Genomic DNA, 25,905 nt, shown 5'->3' on the forward strand with positions numbered 1-25,905 from the left:
TCTTATTATCTAGAGAAGACAAGAAGCACTTCTAAGGCCAAGGACCCACATGGCGTAAACCCTACAGTTTGGCCCCAACGGAAATGCCAAAACAAAAACCGCTGCGTTTTACAGTCCCTACAAAGTGAATGGGATTCTAGCAAAAATGCAGAAAAATTCCTGCAGCGCAAATGCTGCGATTTCCAAAAACGTTGCATATCAATCATACTTAAGGAAACTTCAGCATTTTCCATATAGGTAAAATTGAAGCAGAAAGTCCACAGAGGAAAACTCTGCAGACTTTCTGTGAAAAGCCTTTGCAGGAAAAACCGTGATGCATGTCTACCATGGTGCAGAAGACGAAAGGAATATTTGGATATAGGAAATTGATTTGTTGCTGTCCATTTTTTGGACAGATACAAAAGTATGGTTTGAGGAGTTTTTGTGTCCTTAAAAATTTTTAAAAAAAAAACCTTTTTTTTTTTTTAAGCATTGATTGCCACTCATCTTCATCAGTTTTTTGTACCCATTAAACAGATGAAAAAAATGTGATCTGAATAAAGCCTAAAATGTATCAGGCTGTTAAGCCCACAGAGGTTTACCTATACTAAGCCACTAAGGATTGCAAGGCTGTGCACCAAAAGGTCCAGAAAACAATGCAACTCTACAACTATGGCCGCCTGACACAAGTATAAAACCACTATATCCCAGAGCACACACACAAACAAGACTCAGAGTTTGTAGGTTCTTGCAGGAATTCCTAAAATAACAGATCCACAGCATGCACTGAAGTTTTAGAAATGTCAAAGGGGCAAGTAAGAAATTGCTGGGTGATGGTTAATAATTGACTACATTGCTTTCCCAAAGCAAATCAGCCTGTCAAATTACCCTGAAGATTTAATGAGCCACAGTCACAGCAGAGATAAAGAGGGCAGCTAGCTGGTAATGTTAGCATGTGAGAATCTCCATCCTTACCTCTGCCTCATTTCTACAATATGCGGATGGATATACAGTATATTCTTACATAAGCCTAGGTATTTGCATGCCTTCTCAGTTGCTCAGTTTCCAAAGAAATATGAGTCTACAATTCACACCATGTTTATATCGGCAATATTACAAAAAGGGTCATTATTAATACACTATGGTGTATATGTCAAAAATCTCCTCTTTTGGCATGCACTGTATCTGGCATTATTATTGGCTAAATACCTGATTTCTTTTTTTTACCTTTATTGATAAACTATTCAAAGCAACCACAATAAGACACCAATAAAAGGAAACATATGCATTTTTTATGATGGAGGTCAATCTCAAATGTAGTCACTTAGCAGGATACATTTGGAGCAGTCTGGGGGCAAAAAAAAAAAAAGATTACCTACCTTTGTGAGAATGGATCTGTCTTATGGATTATGGATATAAATATGTAAATGCTTTCTCTATTTAGCAATGTAATGAGCTACTTGTCAATAGTGACATAACAACATACTTCTCCTTGTGACATTTATAGTTTAGGTATATAGTACTATCATTGTACAGACCAAAGTTACTAACCAAAATACTGCACATGAATTTTATATGCTTCTGATACATACATGCATATGAAATACACTTATAAAAACATACTCATGTGCCGTTCTAAGGCCACAATACATCTGCAACAACATAATATGGACCCTATTATGGGGCTTTTTATACTATTGGCATGATCCCAAATTTTGTGCTGACCCAATACAATAGTAAGGCAAAGTGGAATACGGATAGCATTTTAAGTTCATTCAGAAAAAAATTAGCTTTACATGTTGAGGACAAGTTGTAGGTAATAACCTATAACATTTAGATTTTTTTGGTAGGTTTTGTCTACAATGCTGAAGAAGAGGCCACAGTGCTTGCTCAAGAGCCTTTCCTGAGGATAGGTCATCAGCGTAAAAAAAAATAAATAAATAGGAAAATTCCTTTAGGCTAAGGTCCCCCATAGGAAATCGCAGCCAAAAAGTGCTGCGGAAATACATCATGTTTTTTCCGGCAGCGCTTTTTTAGTTTTCCTCTGTGGACGTTCTACAGCAATTATACCTATATGGAAAATGCCAGCTTCTCCATAGGTATAATAGACATGCTGCTATTTCCAAAACCACAATTGCATAATTTCCACTGTGGCTATATTTCACTAGAATCCCATCCACTTTGCAGGAATTGTAAAAATGCTGCGTTTACACCACATGGGGCTTCAGCCTTAGCTAAGCCCCTATGTTGCAGAAATGCAGTGGCAAAAAACTCAAAGTTTCTCACTATCAGCAAAGTGAATGATTTCGTCATCCACACATTGTAGAAAAAAAAGAGCTACAAATTTTTTTTATTTTTTTTTTAAAAAACACAGCATGTTATATTTAACTGCAGATTCACAAGCGTTTTCTCTATATGTTTAACATGGGAAGAAAAAAAAATGAAAAAATGTTGCAGAAAAAAAGCATGATGTATTTTCTTACACAGCGTTTTTTCTTTAGCTGCGTTTTCGTACGTGGGGCTTAGCCTTAAAGAGGACACATGCAGATTTATAGACCGCTAGAAAGCAGACTGTGCGTTAAATTCAGCACACCATTGGCTTTCCCATTATGTGCCCCGAAGTTGAAGATATCAGTGCCGTTATAAGGGCATTCCTGATAGACTAGCTGAGCTGTGAGGAACGCCCCCTTACCCTTTTCCAACAGTACTCGTCCATAGTTCTGTACTGTCCGAGGGGGTGTTCCTTACTACCCAGCGATGACGCTAAGCTGTGAGGAACGTTCCCCCTGATTGAACTCATCCATAGATTAGTACTGGAGGGGGGTGGGGGCGTACTTCACAGCTTAGTGTCAGTGCTGGGCGGTAAGGAACACCCTCTTCTGACAGTGCAGGGCTATAGAAGGGTACTGTCAGGAAGGGTGGTGGGGGAGGGACGGTCCTCACAGCCGGGCTAAACTGTCAGGAACGCCCTTCTGATAGTGGGCAGAGATTGGTAATGGCACCAATATCTCTTGCCTCATGGCACATAACGGGAAAGCTGTCAGTGCACTGAATTCAGTCAACTTTCTTTTGGTATCTAAACCCGCATGTGCCCGAGGACATGAGAGGTCCTCTTTAAGAGGAATGGATTTAGGGGTCACGGAGTCAATAACTCAAAAAAAGCTGTTCCAATGTATGTACTGCCTACAGTCTACCTAACAACATAAAGTAATAACTTCATATACACAGTAATGTATAGTGTTATCATACTATATCTCACTGTGCAAACAAATGTATATAAAATGAACATAAAAAGTAGTCCAGTGGCATGTAAAGTCACTGGCATTTAGATCCAGCATAGGCTTTCTCGCAGGTTAGGATATCTAACCCAAGCCTTTGCCAATACTATGCTCTGCCCATACACAGAAATCATCAAGTGCATACAGAGATGTTGAATGAAATATCGGACATTCCCTCAATCATTGGCTTGATAATGTACTTGTGAGACACTGCTCTCAGTGGGATTAAGTAACAGACTTGGCAGAGTTATTAAGAAGGTGTGCCAGGAGGGAAACAAAAGTGAATAAACTCAGCTACCTATCATGGCTGTACACAATAAGCCTGTCTAGCACAAGAGAAGAGAAACTGTGATGTGACCGAACAACCTGCAACCAAAATCAAAGCAAATCCCATCCAGTTTACCAGGGAAATGGTTTATTCCCTTTGACAAACATAACATACTTTTATGTGTAAATTGCGCTCTAATACTCTGTACTGCTTTACAAGACCTTCAATAAAAAGATATAAAGTCTGTGCACATCACTGTGCAATGTGCTGGTGTAATATAGACGGTTAAATCTGGTCATAGAAAGAGTTAATTGTTTTCTGTGTAAATCATAGTTTAGTCCTATATTGCCTTAAATAACAGGTGTATAGTAGAGATTTTTGGCTTTGTTATAAGGTTTGTATCACATCTCTGCGTGTATTTCTGGGCTCTGTTCTGCCACAAAAATAGAAAACTGTTCCCATCCCAGTGGATCATTTTTATGGGAAAAAAAAAAACAAAAAACAAATATGCTGCATACTTTTAGCAGAATTCATGACAGAATCTGTGACTGGACCCCAGATACAAATGTGAATGTAGGCTAAGCAAGAAAAAGCAACATAAGATTTAGCAAATACAGATTTTAATTGCATTAATATTTTAACATTGGAAGTATTCATTCACATCCAACACTACTGATATCAGAGACAAAACAAAGTAACAATGCAAAAAGTACAAGGTTTCTGTTCTGTTTATAGTACAGACCATAAACATCTAACAGATGCGAGCCCCACTTATTTGTAAAACCGATCCCCCAAATCCCATTGTGTCTTGCCCCACTATCAGTAGTGGTAAGGTTTATAGAAACATCCAAACTCAGTGAGCTACAATGTTTCAGTAACTGTCATAGAAGTTAAACAGAGTAAGATTTAGCTCAGTGAGCTTGGCCCTTTTTGTAAACCTGACTGCTGCTGAGAGCCTGGATTTGATGATAAATGTAGGCAGAGGTGAGCTAAGACCCGGTTCACATCTGCGTTCGGGGATTCCATCCCTTGCAAGCAGCACTTTTCTCTTCGCATTTTTCATGTGGAAACCAAGTGGAAACCACACGCACGCCATTATAGTCTATGGGTTTCTAAGGTAAACACTTTCTTATGCGGAATAGGTTTCCATTTGGGGGTCCCTAAGCAGACCCCAAGAACGGAAACCCATGCACAGATGTGAACTGGGCCTAAGACATGGCTTGGGGGTCAGTTTTACAGAAAGCTGTTTCCGATTAACCGGTCATTAAAAAAAGCATAATATAATATATATATATATATATATATATATATATATATATATATATTTATTACAATTACTTTTTATTTTGCAGCATCCAACAGGGTATATTATGCCGGATGCACAGAACTGCTAGAATTCCCTTTAACTTTAAGCTTTTACTTGGAGAGATGAAGAGATTACATGAAACTCAGTAAAAGCCTTTCCAGTCCCCAGGTCTGTCCTAACACCAGGGAAAGGAAATCAGGTCACTGCGCACATGTTTGTGTATGAAGAAACAACACTGAAATTCAGCAATCTAACATGTCCACAAGGCCAATGCAACTTGCCAATTTCTAATAAAGTTGATTAAGGAAACTGTCATATTTCATTGTTCTTGTATGTGTGGGCCAACAAGTCATGCATGAAGCTTTGCGTACAGCACTCATTTCTCCACGTTATTCATGGACCTTATAAGAGTACGTTAGATTCGGAATATTTATACTATTTGTGTCCCTGTCTGTCATTCATATGCTTGCCCGAATCTCTGACCTAACAAAGCCACTGCACTTGGCGGCACACTTCTGGTCTACTTGGCACTTCAAGGGGCATTTAGAAGGGCTATGCTATAGACACTGAATTTGTATGGAGGGTGTCCCTGTGAAGCTTCTCTTATCTTACACTTAAGCTATATTCACACGCTCATGATGTAAATCAGCTGTGAAAAAACAGTAATTTTTCACGGCCGATTTGCATCCATGTAGCATTCATTTTCACAGATCTTCATAGGCCTGAGTATAGCAATGATCTGTGAAACACAGCCAAAATAGAACCTGTCCTGTTTTCTGATGGGCCGTTCACACAGTGTATAAAATAAAACCTGACGTGTATAGGTCCTTAGGATTGCATTGATTTTATTGGAGATGTGTGATGCCTGTTATTCCCACTTGTGAGTATAAGGCCTTTAAAGAGGACCTTTCACCACTTTTGGGCACATGAAGTGTTATATACTGCCAGAAAGCCGACAGTGCGCTGAGTTCAGCGCACTGTCGGCTTTCCCGATCCGTGCCCGGTGTAAAGAGCTTACGGTGCCGGTACCGTAGTGCTCTATGGTCAGAAGGGCGTTTCTGACCATTAGCCAGAGACGTCCTTCTGCCTCGCGGCGCCAATCGCGCTGTGCTGTGGAGCGGGGAAGAACGCCCCCTCCCGCTCCTGATAATATTCGTCTATGGACGAGCTGTGTGAGCAGAGGGAGGGGGCTTTCCTCCCCGCTCCACAGCACAGCGCGATTGGCGCCGCGAGGCAGAAGGACGTCTCTGGCTAATGGTCAGAAACGCCCTTCTGACCATAGAGCACTACGGTACCGGCACCGTAAGCTCTTTACACCGGGCACAGATCAGGGAAGCCGTCAGTGCGCTGAACTCAGCGCACTGTCAGCTTTACGGCAGTATATAACACTGCATGTGCCCAAAAGTGGTGAAAGGTCCTCTTTAAGTCAAATATTATCAGAAGTATGTTTTGACAGAAGGAAACAAATACATAACAAAACCTTCACATGGATTTCAATATACACACTTCATTGAATTTTATGAGAATTCCAAGGCTGATTGATTTCAGAGGAAATCGGCTTTTTGGTTTATGTGGTACAATCTGAAATTCACCTGAATAAGTGACAGTCACTTAACTGAATGGCTTTTGTGCAGAATCTATGGTGTGGTATTAGCCTCATTAAAAGGGGTTAATCTGCTTGCTGATCTGTAGCATATCAGGTCCATCCTGAATTTCTCCATCAGATTTTACAAAAAAATACGTTATTTGAACAAAGGCTAAGCAATATGGTAGCAGGGTAACTTGTTGATCCAGCCAACACAGTGCAGCTTTAGTATTAGTATTGCTCTCATACCCTACACAACTGGTATTCTCATAGTCCCTATACAGAGGCAATTAAGGTATTTTAACCCTTCCATGGTCTATAGAGTATATTCATAAAGCATGAAAATAACAATACCAGGTCTTATCTTTATTAAAGTCTGACTTTGTGTGAATGTATATAGTGACTGAACACAACATAATGTAACAGCACTATGAATCTTCAGAATCCACATAAGGATCTACTATTTGTTCATGATATAGGCATCTATAATTTAGTATTACTATCGCTTTATCATATTTGCACACAACGCAGCAGTCAGTAAACCCTACCACCAACACACAGAATGCCCTCTAAAGGGTAAGTTCACACGGAGTAACGTGCCGCGTAATGTGGCACGTATACGCCGTGTGAGACTTTGCGGGCCGTTTACGATCCCATTGATTTCAATGGGAGCCGGGATCGTATACGCGGAGTTATTTTGCAGCTGTGATTTTGCGGCTGCAAAATAACGCCACGTATACGATCCCGGCTCCTATTGAAATCAATGAGAGCGTATACAGCCCGCAAAGTCTCACACGGCGTATACGTGCCACATCACGCGGCACGTTACTCTGTGTGAATTTACCCTAACTCCTTTCCTTCCAACCACAGTCTTCTAGGATCTAGGCAAAGATGGAGGCCATTCATATTTACTAACCATAAAAAGGACCGCCAACTGTACATTTTGCTTTTACACAATAAAAAGTCCATCAGTCGTCTCCTACATGTTTATCTACATGGCAGTTTTGTCCTGAGGATATAGCATGACTGGCCCGTAAGAACTTGCTGGTTTTAAGGTCACAGGTGAAATTAGGCCATAGCTGAAGGGATTACTACATTCAGACATCTTGTCACCTAAATTACAGGAGTGACCGGCATTTTACATTCCACTTGCTAAATGGACAAAAGTAAAGAAATGATCCCTCTCTCTAATACAGTCCATGCTTTCATGCAAGGCACATATGCATCTGATATGAACTAAAATCTTTCACATTCACCCATTTTTAGTTACATGTGTTCACAACCAACAAGTCCATCATTATGGCTTCTGCAAGCCTTAAGTTATACATGGCAGTATTAACCCAAATGACCCTATGCATAAATGGCCAATCCTGATCACTGCTTCATGTGAACACATCCAGCTATCATATGACAGATGATTTGCTCAATGCTGATCATATCTTTAATAATGACATAATAATCATGTTCCCACACACCCTATTAAGGGGATATATTGCCAACAATAATGGATACTGTATGAGAGAGAAACAAATTCTTCTACAAAAAAAAATAAATATATCATTGCAAAATATAAAGCCAACTGATTTTGCTATTACCCTTAAAATTGTATTCCACATATCCATACCTCAATACATTCCTAAGCGTTCTCATCTCTGTATACGTATTCCACATATCCATACCTCAATACATTCCTAAGCATTCTCATCTCTGCATACGTATTCCACATATCCATACCTCAATACATTCCTGAACCTCCTCATCTCTGCATACGTATTTCACATATCCATACCTCAATACATTCCTAAGCGTTCTCATCTCTGCATACGTATTCCACATATCCATACCTCAATACATTCCTCAACCTTCTCATTTCTGCATACGTATTCCACATATCCATACCTCAATACATTCCTAAGCGTTCTCATCTCTGCATACGTATTCCACATATCCATACCTCAATACATTCCTAAGCGTTCTCATCTCTGCATACGTATTCCACATATCCATACCTCAATACATTCCTAAGCGTTCTCATCTCTGCATACGTATTCCACATATCCATACCTCAATACATTCCTAAGCATTCTCATTTCTGCATACGTATTCCACATATCCATACCTCAATACATTCCTAAGCGTTCTCATCTCTGCATACGTATTCCACATATCCATACCTCAATACATTCCTAAGCATTCTCATTTCTGCATACGTATTCCACATATCCATACCTCAATACATTCCTAAGCGTTCTCATCTCTGTATACGTATTCCACATATCCATACCTCAATACATTCCTAAGCATTCTCATCTCTGCATACGTATTCCACATATCCATACCTCAATACATTCCTGAACCTCCTCATCTCTGCATACGTATTTCACATATCCATACCTCAATACATTCCTAAGCGTTCTCATCTCTGCATACGTATTCCACATATCCATACCTCAATACATTCCTCAACCTTCTCATTTCTGCATACGTATTCCACATATCCATACCTCAATACATTCCTAAGCGTTCTCATCTCTGCATACGTATTCCACATATCCATACCTCAATACATTCCTAAGCGTTCTCATCTCTGCATACGTATTCCACATATCCATACCTCAATACATTCCTAAGCGTTCTCATCTCTGCATACGTATTCCACATATCCATACCTCAATACATTCCTAAGCGTTCTCATCTCTGCATACGTATTCCACATATCCATACCTCAATACATTCCTAAGCATTCTCATTTCTGCATACGTATTCCACATATCCATACCTCAATACATTCCTCAACCTCCTCATCTCTGCATACGTATTCCACATATCCATACCTCAATACATTCCTCAACCCTCTCATTTCTGCATACGTATTCCACATATCCATACCTCAATACATTCCTAAGCATTCTCATTTCTGCATACGTATTCCACATATCCATACCTCAATACATTCCTCAACCTCCTCATCTCTGCATACGTATTCCACATATCCATACCTCAATACATTCCTCAACCTTCTCATTTCTGCATACGTATTCCACATATCCATACCTCAATACATTCCTCAACCTTCTCATCTCTGCATACGTATTCCACATATCCATACCTCAATACATTCCTAAGCGTTCTCATCTCTGCATACGTATTCCACATATCCATACCTCAATACATTCCTAAGCATTCTCATTTCTGCATACGTATTCCACATATCCATACCTCAATACATTCCTCAACCTTCTCATCTCTGCATACGTATTCCACATATCCATACCTCAATACATTCCTCAACCTTCTCATCTCTGCATACGTATTCCACATATCCATACCTCAATACATTCCTAAGCGTTCTCATCTCTGCATACGTATTCCACATATCCATACCTCAATACATTCCTCAACCTTCTCATTTCTGCATACGTATTCCACATATCCATACCTCAATACATTTCTCAACCTTCTCATCTCTGCATACGTATTCCACATATCCATACCTCAATACATTCCTCAACCTTCTCATTTCTGCATACGTATTCCACATATCCATACCTCAATACATTCCTAAGCGTTCTCATCTCTGCATACGTATTCCACATATCCATACCTCAATACATTCCTCAACCCTCTCATTTCTGCATACGTATTCCACATATCCATACCTCAATACATTCCTAAGCATTCTCATTTCTGCATACGTATTCCACATATCCATACCTCAATACATTCCTCAACCTCCTCATCTCTGCATACGTATTCCACATATCCATACCTCAATACATTCCTCAACCTTCTCATCTCTGCATACGTATTCCACATATCCATACCTCAATACATTCCTAAGCGTTCTCATCTCTGCATACGTATTCCACATATCCATACCTCAATACATTCCTAAGCATTCTCATTTCTGCATACGTATTCCACATATCCATACCTCAATACATTCCTCAACCTTCTCATCTCTGCATACGTATTCCACATATCCATACCTCAATACATTCCTCAACCTTCTCATCTCTGCATACGTATTCCACATATCCATACCTCAATACATTCCTAAGCGTTCTCATCTCTGCATACGTATTCCACATATCCATACCTCAATACATTCCTAAGCATTCTCATTTCTGCATACGTATTCCACATATCCATACCTCAATACATTCCTCAACCTTCTCATCTCTGCATACGTATTCCACATATCCATACCTCAATACATTCCTCAACCTTCTCATTTCTGCATACGTATTCCACATATCCATACCTCAATACATTCCTCAACCTTCTCATCTCTGCATACGTATTCCACATATCCATACCTCAATACATTCCTAAGCGTTCTCATCTCTGCATACGTATTCCACATATCCATACCTCAATACATTCCTAAGCGTTCTCATCTCTGCATACGTATTCCACATATCCATACCTCAATACATTCCTGAACCTCCTCATCTCTGCATACGTATTCCACATATCCATACCTCAATACATTCCTAAGCGTTCTCATCTCTGCATACGTATTCCACATATCCATACCTCAATACATTCCTAAGCGTTCTCATCTCTGCATACGTATTCCACATATCCATACCTCAATACATTCCTCAACCTTCTCATCTCTGCATACGTATTCCACATATCCATACCTCAATACATTCCTCAACCTTCTCATTTCTGCATACGTATTCCACATATCCATACCTCAATACATTCCTCAACCTTCTCATTTCTGCATACGTATTCCACATATGCATACCTCAATACATTCCTCAACCTCCTCATCTCTGCATACGTATTCCACATATCCATACCTCAATACATTCCTCAACCTTCTCATTTCTGCATACGTATTCCACATATCCATACCTCAATACATTCCTAAGCATTCTCATTTCTGCATACGTATTCCACATATCCATACCTCAATACATTCCTCAACCTCCTCATCTCTGCATACGTATTCCACATATCCATACCTCAATACATTCCTCAACCTTCTCATTTCTGCATACGTATTCCACATATCCATACCTCAATACATTCCTCAACCTTCTCATCTCTGCATACGTATTCCACATATCCATACCTCAATACATTCCTCAACCTTCTCATCTCTGCATACGTATTCCACATATCCATACCTCAATACATTCCTCAACCTTCTCATCTCTGCATACGTATTCCACATATCCATACCTCAATACATTCCTCAACCCTCTCATTTCTGCATACGTATTCCACATATCCATACCTCAATACATTCCTCAACCTTCTCATTTCTGCATACGTATTCCACATATCCATACCTCAATACATTCCTCAACCTTCTCATCTCTGCATACGTATTCCACATATCCATACCTCAATACATTCCTAAGCGTTCTCATCTCTGCATACGTATTCCACATATCCATACCTCAATACATTCCTAAGCATTCTCATTTCTGCATACGTATTCCACATATCCATACCTCAATACATTCCTCAACCTTCTCATCTCTGCATACGTATTCCACATATCCATACCTCAATACATTCCTCAACCTTCTCATTTCTGCATACGTATTCCACATATCCATACCTCAATACATTCCTCAACCTTCTCATTTCTGCATACGTATTCCACATATCCATACCTCAATACATTCCTCAACCTCCTCATCTCTGCATACGTATTCCACATATCCATACCTCAATACATTCCTCAACCTTCTCATTTCTGCATACGTATTCCACATATCCATACCTCAATACATTCCTAAGCATTCTCATTTCTGCATACGTATTCCACATATCCATACCTCAATACATTCCTCAACCTCCTCATCTCTGCATACGTATTCCACATATCCATACCTCAATACATTCCTCAACCTTCTCATTTCTGCATACGTATTCCACATATCCATACCTCAATACATTCCTCAACCTTCTCATCTCTGCATACGTATTCCACATATCCATACCTCAATACATTCCTAAGCGTTCTCATCTCTGCATACGTATTCCACATATCCATACCTCAATACATTCCTAAGCATTCTCATTTCTGCATACGTATTCCACATATCCATACCTCAATACATTCCTCAACCTTCTCATCTCTGCATACGTATTCCACATATCCATACCTCAATACATTCCTCAACCTTCTCATTTCTGCATACGTATTCCACATATCCATACCTCAATACATTCCTCAACCTTCTCATTTCTGCATACGTATTCCACATATCCATACCTCAATACATTCCTCAACCTTCTCATCTCTGCATACGTATTCCACATATCCATACCTCAATACATTCCTAAGCGTTCTCATCTCTGCATACGTATTCCACATATCCATACCTCAATACATTCCTAAGCATTCTCATTTCTGCATACGTATTCCACATATCCATACCTCAATACATTCCTCAACCTTCTCATCTCTGCATACGTATTCCACATATCCATACCTCAATACATTCCTCAACCCTCTCATTTCTGCATACGTATTCCACATATCCATACCTCAATACATTCCTCAACCTTCTCATCTCTGCATACGTATTCCACATATCCATACCTCAATACATTCCTAAGCGTTCTCATCTCTGCATACGTATTCCACATATCCATACCTCAATACATTCCTAAGCGTTCTCATCTCTGCATACGTATTCCACATATCCATACCTCAATACATTCCTAAGCGTTCTCATCTCTGCATACGTATTCCACATATCCATACCTCAATACATTCCTGAACCTCCTCATCTCTGCATACGTATTCCACATATCCATACCTCAATACATTCCTGAACCATCTCATCTCTGCATACGTATTCCACATATCCATACCTCAATACATTCCTAAGCGTTCTCATCTCTGCATACGTATTCCACATATCCATACCTCAATACATTCCTGAACCATCTCATCTCTGCATACGTATTCCACATATCCATACCTCAATACATTCCTAAGCGTTCTCATCTCTGCATACCTAAACAGAACTAACATTCAGAAATCTGATAGACACCCACCATGGTAGCTGTGAAGGTACCCATTTTGTAGTTGCTGAACTATAATATATATAAGTATATATTATATATATATATATTATATATTATATAATATAATATATAACTATAATATATATATAAGATACTTAAAGTTTTAAGAAAAATGAATGAAGATGCTCTTTATTTATGACTACTATGACTCATCTGCCAGGTGACTAGCCTCTAAGTTTAGAATTTCATCATGACAGCTCCATTGGCTTTCTTAAGACATTAGTACTGTGAAGGAAAGACTCTTGAGTCAGCTGCACCATTGGCACTACACAGCCTATGATCACTCGTGAAACACGGTCAAGCTCCAAAATGCATATAGCACTAAAAGAAATCATCCACATAAAACTGAACTATGAAAACGTGAAAAATATCTGAAATTATAGAAGAAAGTATTAAACTTTATGGTAAAATCCATTCTGCATGACATTCCAAGCCAGCCTGTCCCATAAATCCTGCTCTACAAACAGTATAAAAAGGCTGGATTCACATATAGTGTTTTATAGAAGAGTATGGGGTGGTTATTTTGATAAAAAAAAAAGTACTGTTGGCATGTTACTTTAAAGGAAACCTATCGGAAGGTTTGGGATCACTAAGCCCCCGGCATGCCACAAACAGCTGGGGTTTAGGGTCCAAATCTCCATTAACATATCTCTGTCCGTAAAAATCAAAGTTCAAAGAAATCTGAGGTCCATTGAGATGCTTAGTGACTCCGGTGAAAGTGAATTGTGTGCAGGTTTGGAAACTACCGATATACCCCAAATGCTTAACAGCATGACGTCAATTTATTGTTCTCAAAACAGCTCACAGACTCCCTTTAAATTCTACAGCAAATTATTATGTACCATGTACACAGGACTTATTGCTTTCTTCTCACAATGCAGCATTCTCTGGGCACTGCACATTTTCTTGACTTGTTCTCGTAGATACCACAAACTTGTGAAAAACTCTTTAAAAACTATTTAAAAGACTGGAAAATCTCTGAGTCAGATTTATTAATGAAAACGTGAAAGAGCTGTATAGTAATTTACCACATACATGTCTTACATCACATTTAATAACAGTTTTCAACAACTTTTGCACTTCTAACCACTTCCAAAGGAAACTATTATTTATGGCTTTCTACAAGATTTTATTTCATATACTGCAATTTACAGGAGAGCGTGCAAGACACCCTGCCCCCATTAGTGAAATACTGCCCGAGCTTCATAATAACAATAGCAAATGGGTGTATCCTTCATATTATCTTTAAGTGCCCATGTGACCCAGGGACAATGGAGGCGGCCATGAGAACACAGCCTGTTAGTTCACTAAGAACTAGTTCCTCACAAGTGATACGTCATGGATATTCATTTGGCTATTCATGCTGCAGTAACCCAGCCAGGACTGATCAGCCATAATGCATAGCCATTTTCACCATGACAAAAATAATACCGAAATCGAGTTTTTGAACTAGATATGAAGCACATCATATTTGTAAAGCATACTGCCAGTTTAATAGGTATTACAAATGTATGACAGCACTTTTGTAATAGAAAGGTGACAGTGCAAGAAAGTGAAGGGCCCAGTGTTGGATCCAGCCACTCCCTCCAACCATACAGGAATATAGAGCTAGAATGAACAATATTATTACACTCAAAAAGGAGGTATATTAGAAAAGAAAGGCAGATAAGAATTTTAAAATGATACATGATCCATAGGTGGACACCCTGGGACTTTCATCAGCACATCTGAAACAATCATTTGATGGCATAGGTGGGATACTTCGAGGGCTGGTAACCCACTAGATCTTATATAATATCTATGTGGCATGTGTCTCACGTCGGCGCCCTCATCCCTCCTTCTCTTTACTATTGTCAATGACTTGAGGCAATGGTATTTCTTATCCTTGTGTATCTCTTGGTTGGTAGGAAGGAATGGGGTCACTGATTTGTTCCGGTGGTGGTGGTGTTGGGGGTCATTGTTGTTTGTTTTTCATTGAGTTTGTAACACAAAAAAGGTAAGGTGACAGTACTGGTCTCTACAACAGTGCAGAGGTCCATTTTGGGCTTCTGCTAGTCCAAGTAGACCCGACACAAACACAGCAACTTTCCTACAGCATGGAACACACTTGGCACAAATAAAATAATGTGATCTATTTATGTCCAGTCTAATACAGAGGCATTTCTTATTATAGGTCATCAATATTATATCGTGCATTACACCCATACTCCCTAATATTATTTCTAATGCCAATAGAGAATCAAGGAACAAAGTGGATTTCAGAGCAGAATTTCATACAAAGGAGCTAACGTGTTAATGTTAATACAATGTATCCCAAAATGTATTAATGACACAAACATTGACAGAAATTTCAAGTTTTCTGAACGTTTAGGCACGCCTTAAGTTGAATTCCATAACATTTACAGAGCCTTGTTTGCACAGAAAATTATTTGCGACTAAAACATGACAGCAGGTTGAATAGTTTGTGCTCCTAAGGACCCCTGTCAAGGATCTAGGGTCTGTTTTCAATGAGATGTTGGCTTCGCAGTTATATTGTATATTGTACATGCTAAGAGAAAGGCCTTCTCACTGTAGGAGTGCAACGCTTGCCAAAAGCTCTTTTTCCCATGAAAAATATGCTCAATTGTGTGAGAAGGGAAAAAATCAACAGGCAAGCATTGCGTTTCGTGATTAACTTGGTTTTGACTGATACCTCTGTAAAGCGATCCCGAATTTCCTTATCCAATTATACAAAAGACTAGTTCTATGCGATCTGTCCTAACATGTCAATCCTGGCTCTAGCAGGAATCCTTCAGTAGCTCTGTTTAGTCTGTGTCTGTCCACTGTCTGTAGATAAGAGGGGAAAGTTTATGGGCAGAATGTAACAGGCATGCTGTCTGCTAGCGCAAACATTACTCGCCCTCCTGAGAGCAGGCCTTTTAGACAATACGTAATGAATTATACCATGGTGGAAACATAACATGGATTCTGCTAATATCCATCATCATCTACATACATGCCGAGTATACTGGCTCATTTGTACATGGTAGTGTATACCGTATATCTACTATAATGTGGAAGCTGTTACCATGGTTTGACTGGCCCACCCCAAGATCCTATATGGGCCATCCACAACTAGACCCATGAGGTGACAGACAGGGTACAGATCACAAGCTGCAGGTGTAACTTACACATCCTTGGTTCTGAGTGCTCATTTGTTATAGCAAGACAAAACTCTCTCAACAATTTCCTCTGGTGCCCCAAAGGTACCCAAATAAAAAAATGGAGATATACACATGTAGCCACGAGGGCCTAGCATTTTTTATATAATCGACACACCTTATAGACATCTGCTATGGTTCTTACATGTCAATCAATTTTATTTAGTTAACTAGACAAGGATAATCTCATTTACTCTAATACCTCCTTTAATAAAACTTTGTAATATAAAGCTGTAAAATATCTGATCATTCAGACCATTGGAAGAGATGGCTTTGCTTACACATCTACATTTAGCTATGCCGCAGCGAGCACAAGCTACCTATATAGATCAACATACATGGCGATGCAAGCAGGGTTCCTCGGAGGAGCTGAAGGAGCAAATCTTCTCCGATCTTATATTATACAGTTAGAACAGTATAACTAAACTCCTATGTAAACCTTAAAACAAATGTACTTGCATAAAAACTCACAGTAACACACACACACATATTAAATAAGTATATACTGTATTAAGCTTAGGTTGGACATGCGCAATGCAGAAGTGTCTTCACGTAATGAAGTATACTTATTACCAACAATAAGTGTGTACCTAATACTGCAGATACTACCATACTGAGTATTCAGTATGCTAAGAAAGTTTGCTAAACATATTCACAGGTCCGCATTATTCAACAAAGGCTAAAAGAAAATCCTTTAGGGCCTTTAGCCTTTCATAGATTTTTTTTAGTTATTTTTTTTTTAATGTATGGAATAAAGCAACAGGCTGCTATTGAATGTTGAAGCTTCCAGGCAAAAAATATACAGTTACAAAAATGTATACCATACAGTATACTGAAAAGTGTAGGCTAAAAGAAGCCTTAGCAACACACTGTATACTCAAGCATGGGATCCAACTTCTCTTCTATGGGTCATTCACTCGTTCATTATAAGATCATGTCATATACGGTCAGGTGTCCTCCACATCAATCATACCCAACAATGACAAATCGCCTGAAAAGGATTTCACTCCCAGGGAGCCCTTTCTCTTCTAAATAGTCTTGGTGTGACAGCTCTGCCTGCCCCATTTCATGCATCTATGAGCAGGTGATGTTTGCAGGCTGTTTGCCATTCTTACTGTACTGATAGCCCACACTGCTGCCGTCTTCGGGGCATCCCTTATCCAGATTACAAGAAACCCCTTGCTGGAATTGTAGTTTTGATCAAATATAACCAGAAGACTTATCTGAAAACATACATACAGACATACTGCGCTATGAAGCACATGATTTTTCGATGCAATGTATGTATTGCCCAATGGAAAATTCTAGAATATGCTAATACCGATCAGTGACTAAGCTAATAAATGTAGTGATGACTGCTCAGGCTGAAATGGATCACTTGTCACCAAACATCGAAAATTATCGCTGAGGAATGAGTTGATCTCGAGTTAATGGTGCAGATTAAACTAAAGTCAAGGCGACTTCTGTGTTATGCTACATTATAGCCATGAAAGTAGTTACAGTAGGGAGAGTGTAGCCATCAGCAACAGCACGTGTGCCCATCCTGATTCACTATTAAAAAATAAAATCCATATTATCTCAAGGCAAAGACATGTGCAAGGCATCAGGAAACACATCCACATCTTCACCACTGCCTCCAATAAACGCTGCAAGCAAGAAGCAGAAGCTATCATGGCTCCAACTGAGAGATAAGGGGCAGCACAGCACGAAATAACTCGAGAAAAAGGTTTCTCCTGTGACTACTAGTTGACACAGTCCTAATTGCAGACAAGACAGTACAGGTTGTCAATCTTCAGCACATAGTCCTACAGGCTAACTCCAACTGCTATACCTGTTACACACAATATTATATACATTGCCTTGTAACCTACATGCAATGGCCATAATACATATATCAGACTCACCAGTAACAGACACTCTCATCAGGGCTTCCAGGGGTCTGTTGTTGTCCAAGTCTCTACTGAGCTTCAGGTCTCCAGTGGATGGGTCCAGGATGAGAAGATTTAACTCATTGCCCTGAATAAAGCTGTAATGTAATGTATCAGACACATCAGGGTCATATGCCGGGATTTTGCCAATTACTCCAGATGGAAAACTGTTGGATTTATTAGTCACATAGTTGTTAAAAATAATTTCAAAGTCCTGTAAGACAGGGTCATTGTCATTCTTGTCCAGCAATTTCACGTGGACGGTAGCCCTGCTAACCAATGGTGCTGATGTGGCCTGAACCACAATGACATATTCTGTCTTCACTTCATAGTCCAGGTCTACCAGAGCTGTCAGGTCTCCATTGAAGAGATCTAGCTGGAAGACCTCAGGATTATTACCTTCAACTATCTGGTACATGATCTGGGCATTGGTTCCCTCGTCTGGGTCAGTAGCAGTTATCCTGGCCACAACTGAGCCCACTGGACTGTTCTCCTCCACGAATATATCCAGCTCATCTTTCTCGAAAACTGGAGGGTTGTCATTGATATCTAAAACAGTAACCTGGATGTCCACAGGGGCTTTCAGAGGTGGGTTCCCTCTGTCTACTGCATACGCTTTGAGATTGTACACAGGTACATTTTCCCTATCCAAACGACGATTTGTCCTAATAATACCAGAGGTGGGTTCAATGTAAAAATCACCATCTCCATCATCCCCTCCCTGAAATGTATACATGACCCTCCCATTCATCCCAGAGTCCCTGTCAGTGGCAGATATCTGAAGCACACTAGTAGAAACTGGTACATCCTCAAACACGGCACCCTGGTATCTGTCCCTTAAAAACTGGGGCATGTTGTCATTGGCATCTAGAATTAATATCTCTACATATGTGGTGTCAGATTTCTGTGGAATACCATTGTCCTTAGCAGTCACAGCCAGGGTATAAGATGCCTGATCCTCATAGTCTAATTCTATCAGTGAAGTAATGGTTCCAGTATCAGGGTCTATCTTAAACTGGGGTATGTTATCCTCCATTATGTATGTTATTCTGGCATTTTCCCCTGTGTCTTCATCAGTTGCACTTATTGTAACTATGGAAGTGCCTATAGGTTTGTCTTCACTCACGCTTACTGTGTAATGTGAGCTCTGAAACACTGGTCTATGGGTATTGGCATCAGTGACATTAATGAAGACCAAAACAGTGTCAGAACGAGTGCCATCAGAGGCTGTGACAGTGAGCACATACTGCCTCTCCTGCTTGTAATCCAAGGGTAGGGCTAGAGTGATCAGCCCACCGCCACTTTGGCTAGTAATTGCAAAACGGTTCCTGGTGTTTCCACTAGTGATCTGATAGGTCACCACACTATTCACATCCCTGTCCACGGCTGTCATGGTGAGGACACTGCTTCCCACAGCAGCATCTTCATTCAGCCTAAGCTGGTACACCTTCTCCGTGAAGGTGGGATTGTTGTCATTGACATCCAGCACTGTTATGGTCACACTGGCGGATGAACTCATGACTGGTTCTCCATTATCTCTTGCCTCAACTCCAAAAGTATAGGACTCCACAGTTTCCCTATCCAGCTCTGCAGATACAGTAATCCAGCCAGTATTGTTGTTGATGACAAATGGGAAGTTAGGAGGTGTATCTGTTAAACTATATTGTATGCGAGCGTTTTCTCCAGAGTCGGCATCATTAGCTTGGATGTGAACTACAGAGTAGCCTATGGGAACGTTCTCCAGGACAGTGGCCTGGAATGGAGTGCTAACAAAGATAGGGGCGTTGTCATTGACGTCTACCACTTGCACTGATACCATGCCAGTTGTGTTGATTAATGGCGGTCGGCCACCATCCTGTGCTTTTATCCTCAGGGAATATTCCCTGACAGCCTCAAAATCCAGTGGGTATATAACATCAATGTCTCCAGTAAAGGAATGGATGTAGAACTGGCCTTTGATGTTGCCACTCACAATGCTGTAGTGGACCATTGCATTATTACCCTTGTCCTTATCTGTGGCCTGGACCTGCAAGATTTTGGTATTGGGAGTGACATTCTCAGGGACTTGGACTACGTATCGCTTCTCAGTAAACTGAGGGTAGTTGTCATTCTCATCCTCTATATAGATGTACACTGTGGCGGTGGCACTTTTTGGGCCTGGGTCCTTCCCCTGGTCATTGGCCTCCACTATGAGCTGGTAGTCGGCCACAGTCTCCCTGTCTATTTGCCCTCTGGTTCTCACTACCCCAGATCGTGGGTCTATCTCGAAAACTTCATTCACCCCTTCAGCATTGACCAGTCTGTAGAGCATGTTGGCATTAGAGGGGGCATCCCCATCTGTGGCCCTGATGGTCATCACTTCATAGCCCACTTCCAGGTTTTCCCTAATGTTCTCCCTGTATTCCGACTGTTCAAAGACTGGGACGTGGTCATTAGTGTCACTTACTGTCACTGTCAGGTAGGTGATGGCTGATCTCCTAGGAGAACCAAAGTCTGTGGCGGTCACCTTAAATACATGGGTGTCTTTGGTCTCCCTGTCCAGTGGCTGGGTGGTGGTCACTGTCCCGGTCTCAGGATCAATGTGGAAATAGTCGGAAGACCTGCTGTCAAAAAGAGCCTCCATGTAGTACTCCACCCTGCCCGCATCGCCCTGGTCCTGATCGGTGGCCCGCAGCGAGGTCACCCGGGTCCCGGCCGCTTCGTTCTCGGGTACTGAAGCCTGGTAGTTGTGCAGCTGGAACTGCGGGTTGTTGTTGATGCTCCTCTTCAGCCTCCTGTGGCCATGAGATACCCCCAGATGGTCCTCTGCCCCCGACACTAGCCTGACCCGCACCAGGAGAGCCCGGGGGGAGGCAGCAGGCTGACACACCAGGTGCACCGGAGAGTCCGCACAGTGCGAGTCCCGCAGCCTGCAGTCAGAGACCCCCAGCACTGCCCTCAGCAGATCCTCAGTCCGGGTGACAAGCTCCGGGAAACAGCCAGACATCCCCGGCAGCGCCTCGTACTCCAAGTCCACAGCCCGGTGCTGAAGGTGGCAGCGCTGCCCGTGTGCCTGCACATCCATTCTGATGTGGAGAACCGTCCTCCGGCTCCTGGACCTCAGCTCCACGTACAGCGGGGAGAGCCGTTCACATCGTGCCCCGCTCCTCAGCCTCAGCCTCCCCTGCTCCGTCTCCAGGACATCGGCGCTCATCACCCCCCGCAGCCGGTACGTCCAGTCCGAGCCCAGGGACACATTCACCGCAGCGCCGGGATAAAGGTGAACATCCAGCCCGTTCGCCGGCTGCAGCAGCCCGAGCACACATAAGCACAGCGCCCACATCTCCTGCTCTCCTGTCAGCGCGGGCTGGGGGGCGGCATGCCGGGCACTCTCGGTAACTTCACCTACAGGTCCCACGTTAACTTTACGAGTGATTCCAAAATGGCTCCCACCCCCTCACAGGCTGCGCCGCTCCTCTGTCCTCCTCCCCCCTCGCACATCTCATTAACATAAACCTGCTCTGTCTATCTATCCGCCCTGCTGGGAGCTTCCCACAGCAGCCCCCAGTCACCTCAGTGCGGGAAAGGAGGAGGGGGCTCATAATATGCAGCTCACACTACAGCCTGTCTGCACCATCACTGCATGCACACCAGTCACATTACCGTGTGCCTGTCTCCTGCATCATGGCCAACCTGTACTGCACACTACGGTCCTGTATCCTACACCATATACAGCCTGCACTGCACCTGTATCCTACACCATATACAGCCTGTACTGCACACTACGGTCCTGTATCCTAAACCATATACAGCCTGTACTGCACCTGTATCCTACACCATATACAACCTCTACTGCTGCTGTATCCTACACCATATACAGCCTGTACTGCACCTGTATTCTACACCATATACAGCCTGTACTACACCTGTATCCTACACCATACACAACCTGTACTGCACAGTACGGTCCTGCTGCTGTATCCTACACCATATACAACCTGTACTGCACCTGTGTCCTACATCATACACAACCTGTACTGCACACTACGGTCCTGCTGCTGTATCCTACACCATATGCAGCCTGTACTGCACCTGTATCCTACACCATACACAACCTGTACTGCTGCTGTATCCTACACCATATACAACCTGTACTGCACCTGTATCCTACACCATACACAACCTGTACTGCACACTACGGTCCTGCTGCTGTATCCTACACCATATACAACCTGTACTGCACCTGTATCTTACACCATATACAGTCTCTACTGCACCTGTATCCTACACCATACACAACCTGTACTGCACCTGTATCCTACATCATACACAACCTGTACTGCACCTGTATCCTACACCATATACAGCCTGTACTGCACCTGTATCCTACACCATACACAACCTGTACTGCACCTGTATCCTACATCATACACAACCTGTACTGCACACTACGGTCCTGCTGCTGTATCCTACACCATATGCAGCCTGTACTGCACCTGTATCCTACACCATACACAACCTGTACTGCTGCTGTATCCTACACCATATACAACCTGTACTGCACCTGTATCCTACACCATACACAACCTGTACTGCTGCTGTATCCTACACCATATACAGCCTGTACTGCACCTGTATCCTACACCATATACAGCCTGTACTGCACCTGTATCCTACACCATACACAACCTGTACTGCACAGTACGGTCCTGCTGCTGTATCCTACACCATATACAACCTGTACTGCACCTGTATCCTACACCATATACAGCCTCTACTGCTCCTGTATCCTACACCATATACAGCCTCTACTGCTCCTGTATCCTACACCATATACAGCCTGTACTGCACACTACGGTCCTGTATCCTAAACCATATACAGCCTGTACTGCACCTGTATCCTACACCATATACAACCTCTACTGCTGCTGTATCCTACACCATATACAGCCTGTACTGCACCTGTATTCTACACCATATACAGCCTGTACTACACCTGTATCCTACACCATACACAACCTGTACTGCACAGTACGGTCCTGCTGCTGTATCCTACACCATATACAACCTGTACTGCACCTGTATCCTACACCATATACAGCCTCTACTGCTCCTGTATCCTACACCATATACAGCCTCTACTGCTCCTGTATCCTACACCATATACAACCTGTACTGCACCTGTATCCTACACCATACACAGTTTGTACTGCACAGTACGGTCCTGCTGCTGTATCCTACACCATATACAGCCTGTACTGCACCTGTATCCTACACCATATACAACCTGTACTGCACCTGTATCCTACACCATACACAACCTGCCCTGCTGCTGTATCCTACACCATACACAGCCTCTACTGCACCTGTATCCTACACCATACACAACCTGTACTGCACAGTACGGTCCTGCTGCTGTATCCTACACCATATACAGCCTGTACTGCACCTGTATCCTACACCATATACAGCCTGTACTGCACCTGTATCCTACACCATATACAGCCTGTACTGCACCTGTATCCTACACCATATACAGCCTGTACTGCACCTGTATCCTACACCATATACAGCCTCTACTGCACCTGTGTCCTACACCATATACAACCTGTACTGCACCTGTATCCTACACCATATACAGCCTCTACTGCTCCTGTATCCTACACCATATACAGCCTGTACTGCACCTGTGTACTACACCATATACAACCTGTACTGCACAGTACGGTACTGCTGCTGTATCCTACACCATATACAGCCTCTACTGCTGCTGTATCCTACACCATACACAGCCTGTACTGCACATGTATACTACACCATATACAGCCTCTACTGCACAGTACGGTACTGCTCCTGTATCCTACACCATATACAACCTGTGCTGCACAATACGGCACTGCTGCTGTATCCTACACCATATACAGCCTCTACTGCACAGTACGGTCCTGCTGCTGTATCCTACACCATATACAGCCTCTACTGTACCTGTGTCCTACACCATACACAACCTGTACTGCACAGTACGGTATGGCTGCTGTATCCTACATCATATACAACCTGTGCTGCACAGTACGGTACTGCTGCTGTATCCTACACCATATACAACCTCTACTTCACCTGTGTCCTACACCATACACAACCTGTACTGCACAGTACGGTACTGCTGCTGTATCCTACACCATATACAACCTGTGCTGCACAGTACGGTACTGCTGCTGTATCCTACACCATATACAACCTCTACTGCACCTGTGTCCTACACCATACACAACCTGTACTGCTACTGTATCCTACACCATATACAACCTGTACTGCACAGTACGGTACTGCTGCTGTATCCTACACCATATACAGCCTCTACTGCACCTGTGTCCTACACCATACACAACCTGAACCACACACATTACACAATTCTGCCTCTGTATTCTGCATCATATACAACCTGTACTGTACTGCTCCTGTATCCTACACCATATACATCCTGTACTGCTCCTGTATCCTGCATCATACACAACCTGTACAACACAATATTGTACTGCTCCAGTATCCTACACCATACCAAACCTGTACTGAACAATACTGTACTGCCCCTGTATCCTGCACCATTCACAACCTGTACCACACACATTACACAATTCTGCCCCTGTATCCCGCATCATATACAACCTGTACTGTACTGCTCCTGTATCCTACACCATATATATCCTGTACTGCTCCTGTATGCTGCATCATACACAACCTGTACTACACAATATAGTACTGCTCCAGTATCCTACACCATACCCAACCTGTAATAGACAATACTGTACTGCCCCTGTATCCTGCACCATTCACAACCTGTACCACGCATATTACACAATTCTGTACTGCCCCTGTATTCTGCATCATACACAACCTGTACTACACAATACTGTACTGTCCCTATAGCCTATACCATACACAACTTGTATTACACAATACTGTCCTTGTATCCTGTACCATACAAAACCTGTATCACACATACTACTCAATACTCTACTGCTCCTGTATCTTATATCATACACAACCTGTAGTACACATGACATAATACTGTACTGTCCCTGTATCTTGCACCATACACAATCTGTATTAAAGGTTGTTGGGATAGTATATTGATCCTGGGACTTCGTCCACTTGCCATAATGGAGTTGGTAAAGAATTACATCCTCTGATGGGTCAATTGAAGAAAGTCTCGTGTGTTTTTTTTTTTTTTTTGCCCTACCCTGGAACAACTTGGTAGGGTTATAGGTTGAACTAGAAGGACATATCTACCATACTGCTTTTATACTGTACACACTA

At 41.9% G+C, this 25,905-nt stretch overlaps 1 protein-coding gene across 2 annotated transcripts in view; it reads right to left on the minus strand.

Annotated features, from left to right (window-relative positions):
* The window catches only part of CELSR1 (cadherin EGF LAG seven-pass G-type receptor 1), a 115,125-nt gene extending 93,124 nt beyond the window's left edge, over positions 1–22,001 (minus strand). For both annotated transcript variants that reach the window (XM_075274157.1, XM_075274155.1), the window contains exon 1: positions 18,586–22,001. In XM_075274157.1, the coding sequence (XP_075130258.1) occupies positions 18,586–21,931 (3,346 nt within the window). In that variant the 5' untranslated portion in view covers positions 21,932–22,001. The remainder of the gene's footprint in view (positions 1–18,585) is intronic.
* Positions 22,002–25,905: the final 3,904 nt, after the last annotated feature.

The sequence above is a fragment of the Leptodactylus fuscus genome, chromosome 5 (genome assembly GCF_031893055.1).
Source record: "Leptodactylus fuscus isolate aLepFus1 chromosome 5, aLepFus1.hap2, whole genome shotgun sequence".
NCBI lineage: Eukaryota > Metazoa > Chordata > Amphibia > Anura > Leptodactylidae > Leptodactylus > Leptodactylus fuscus.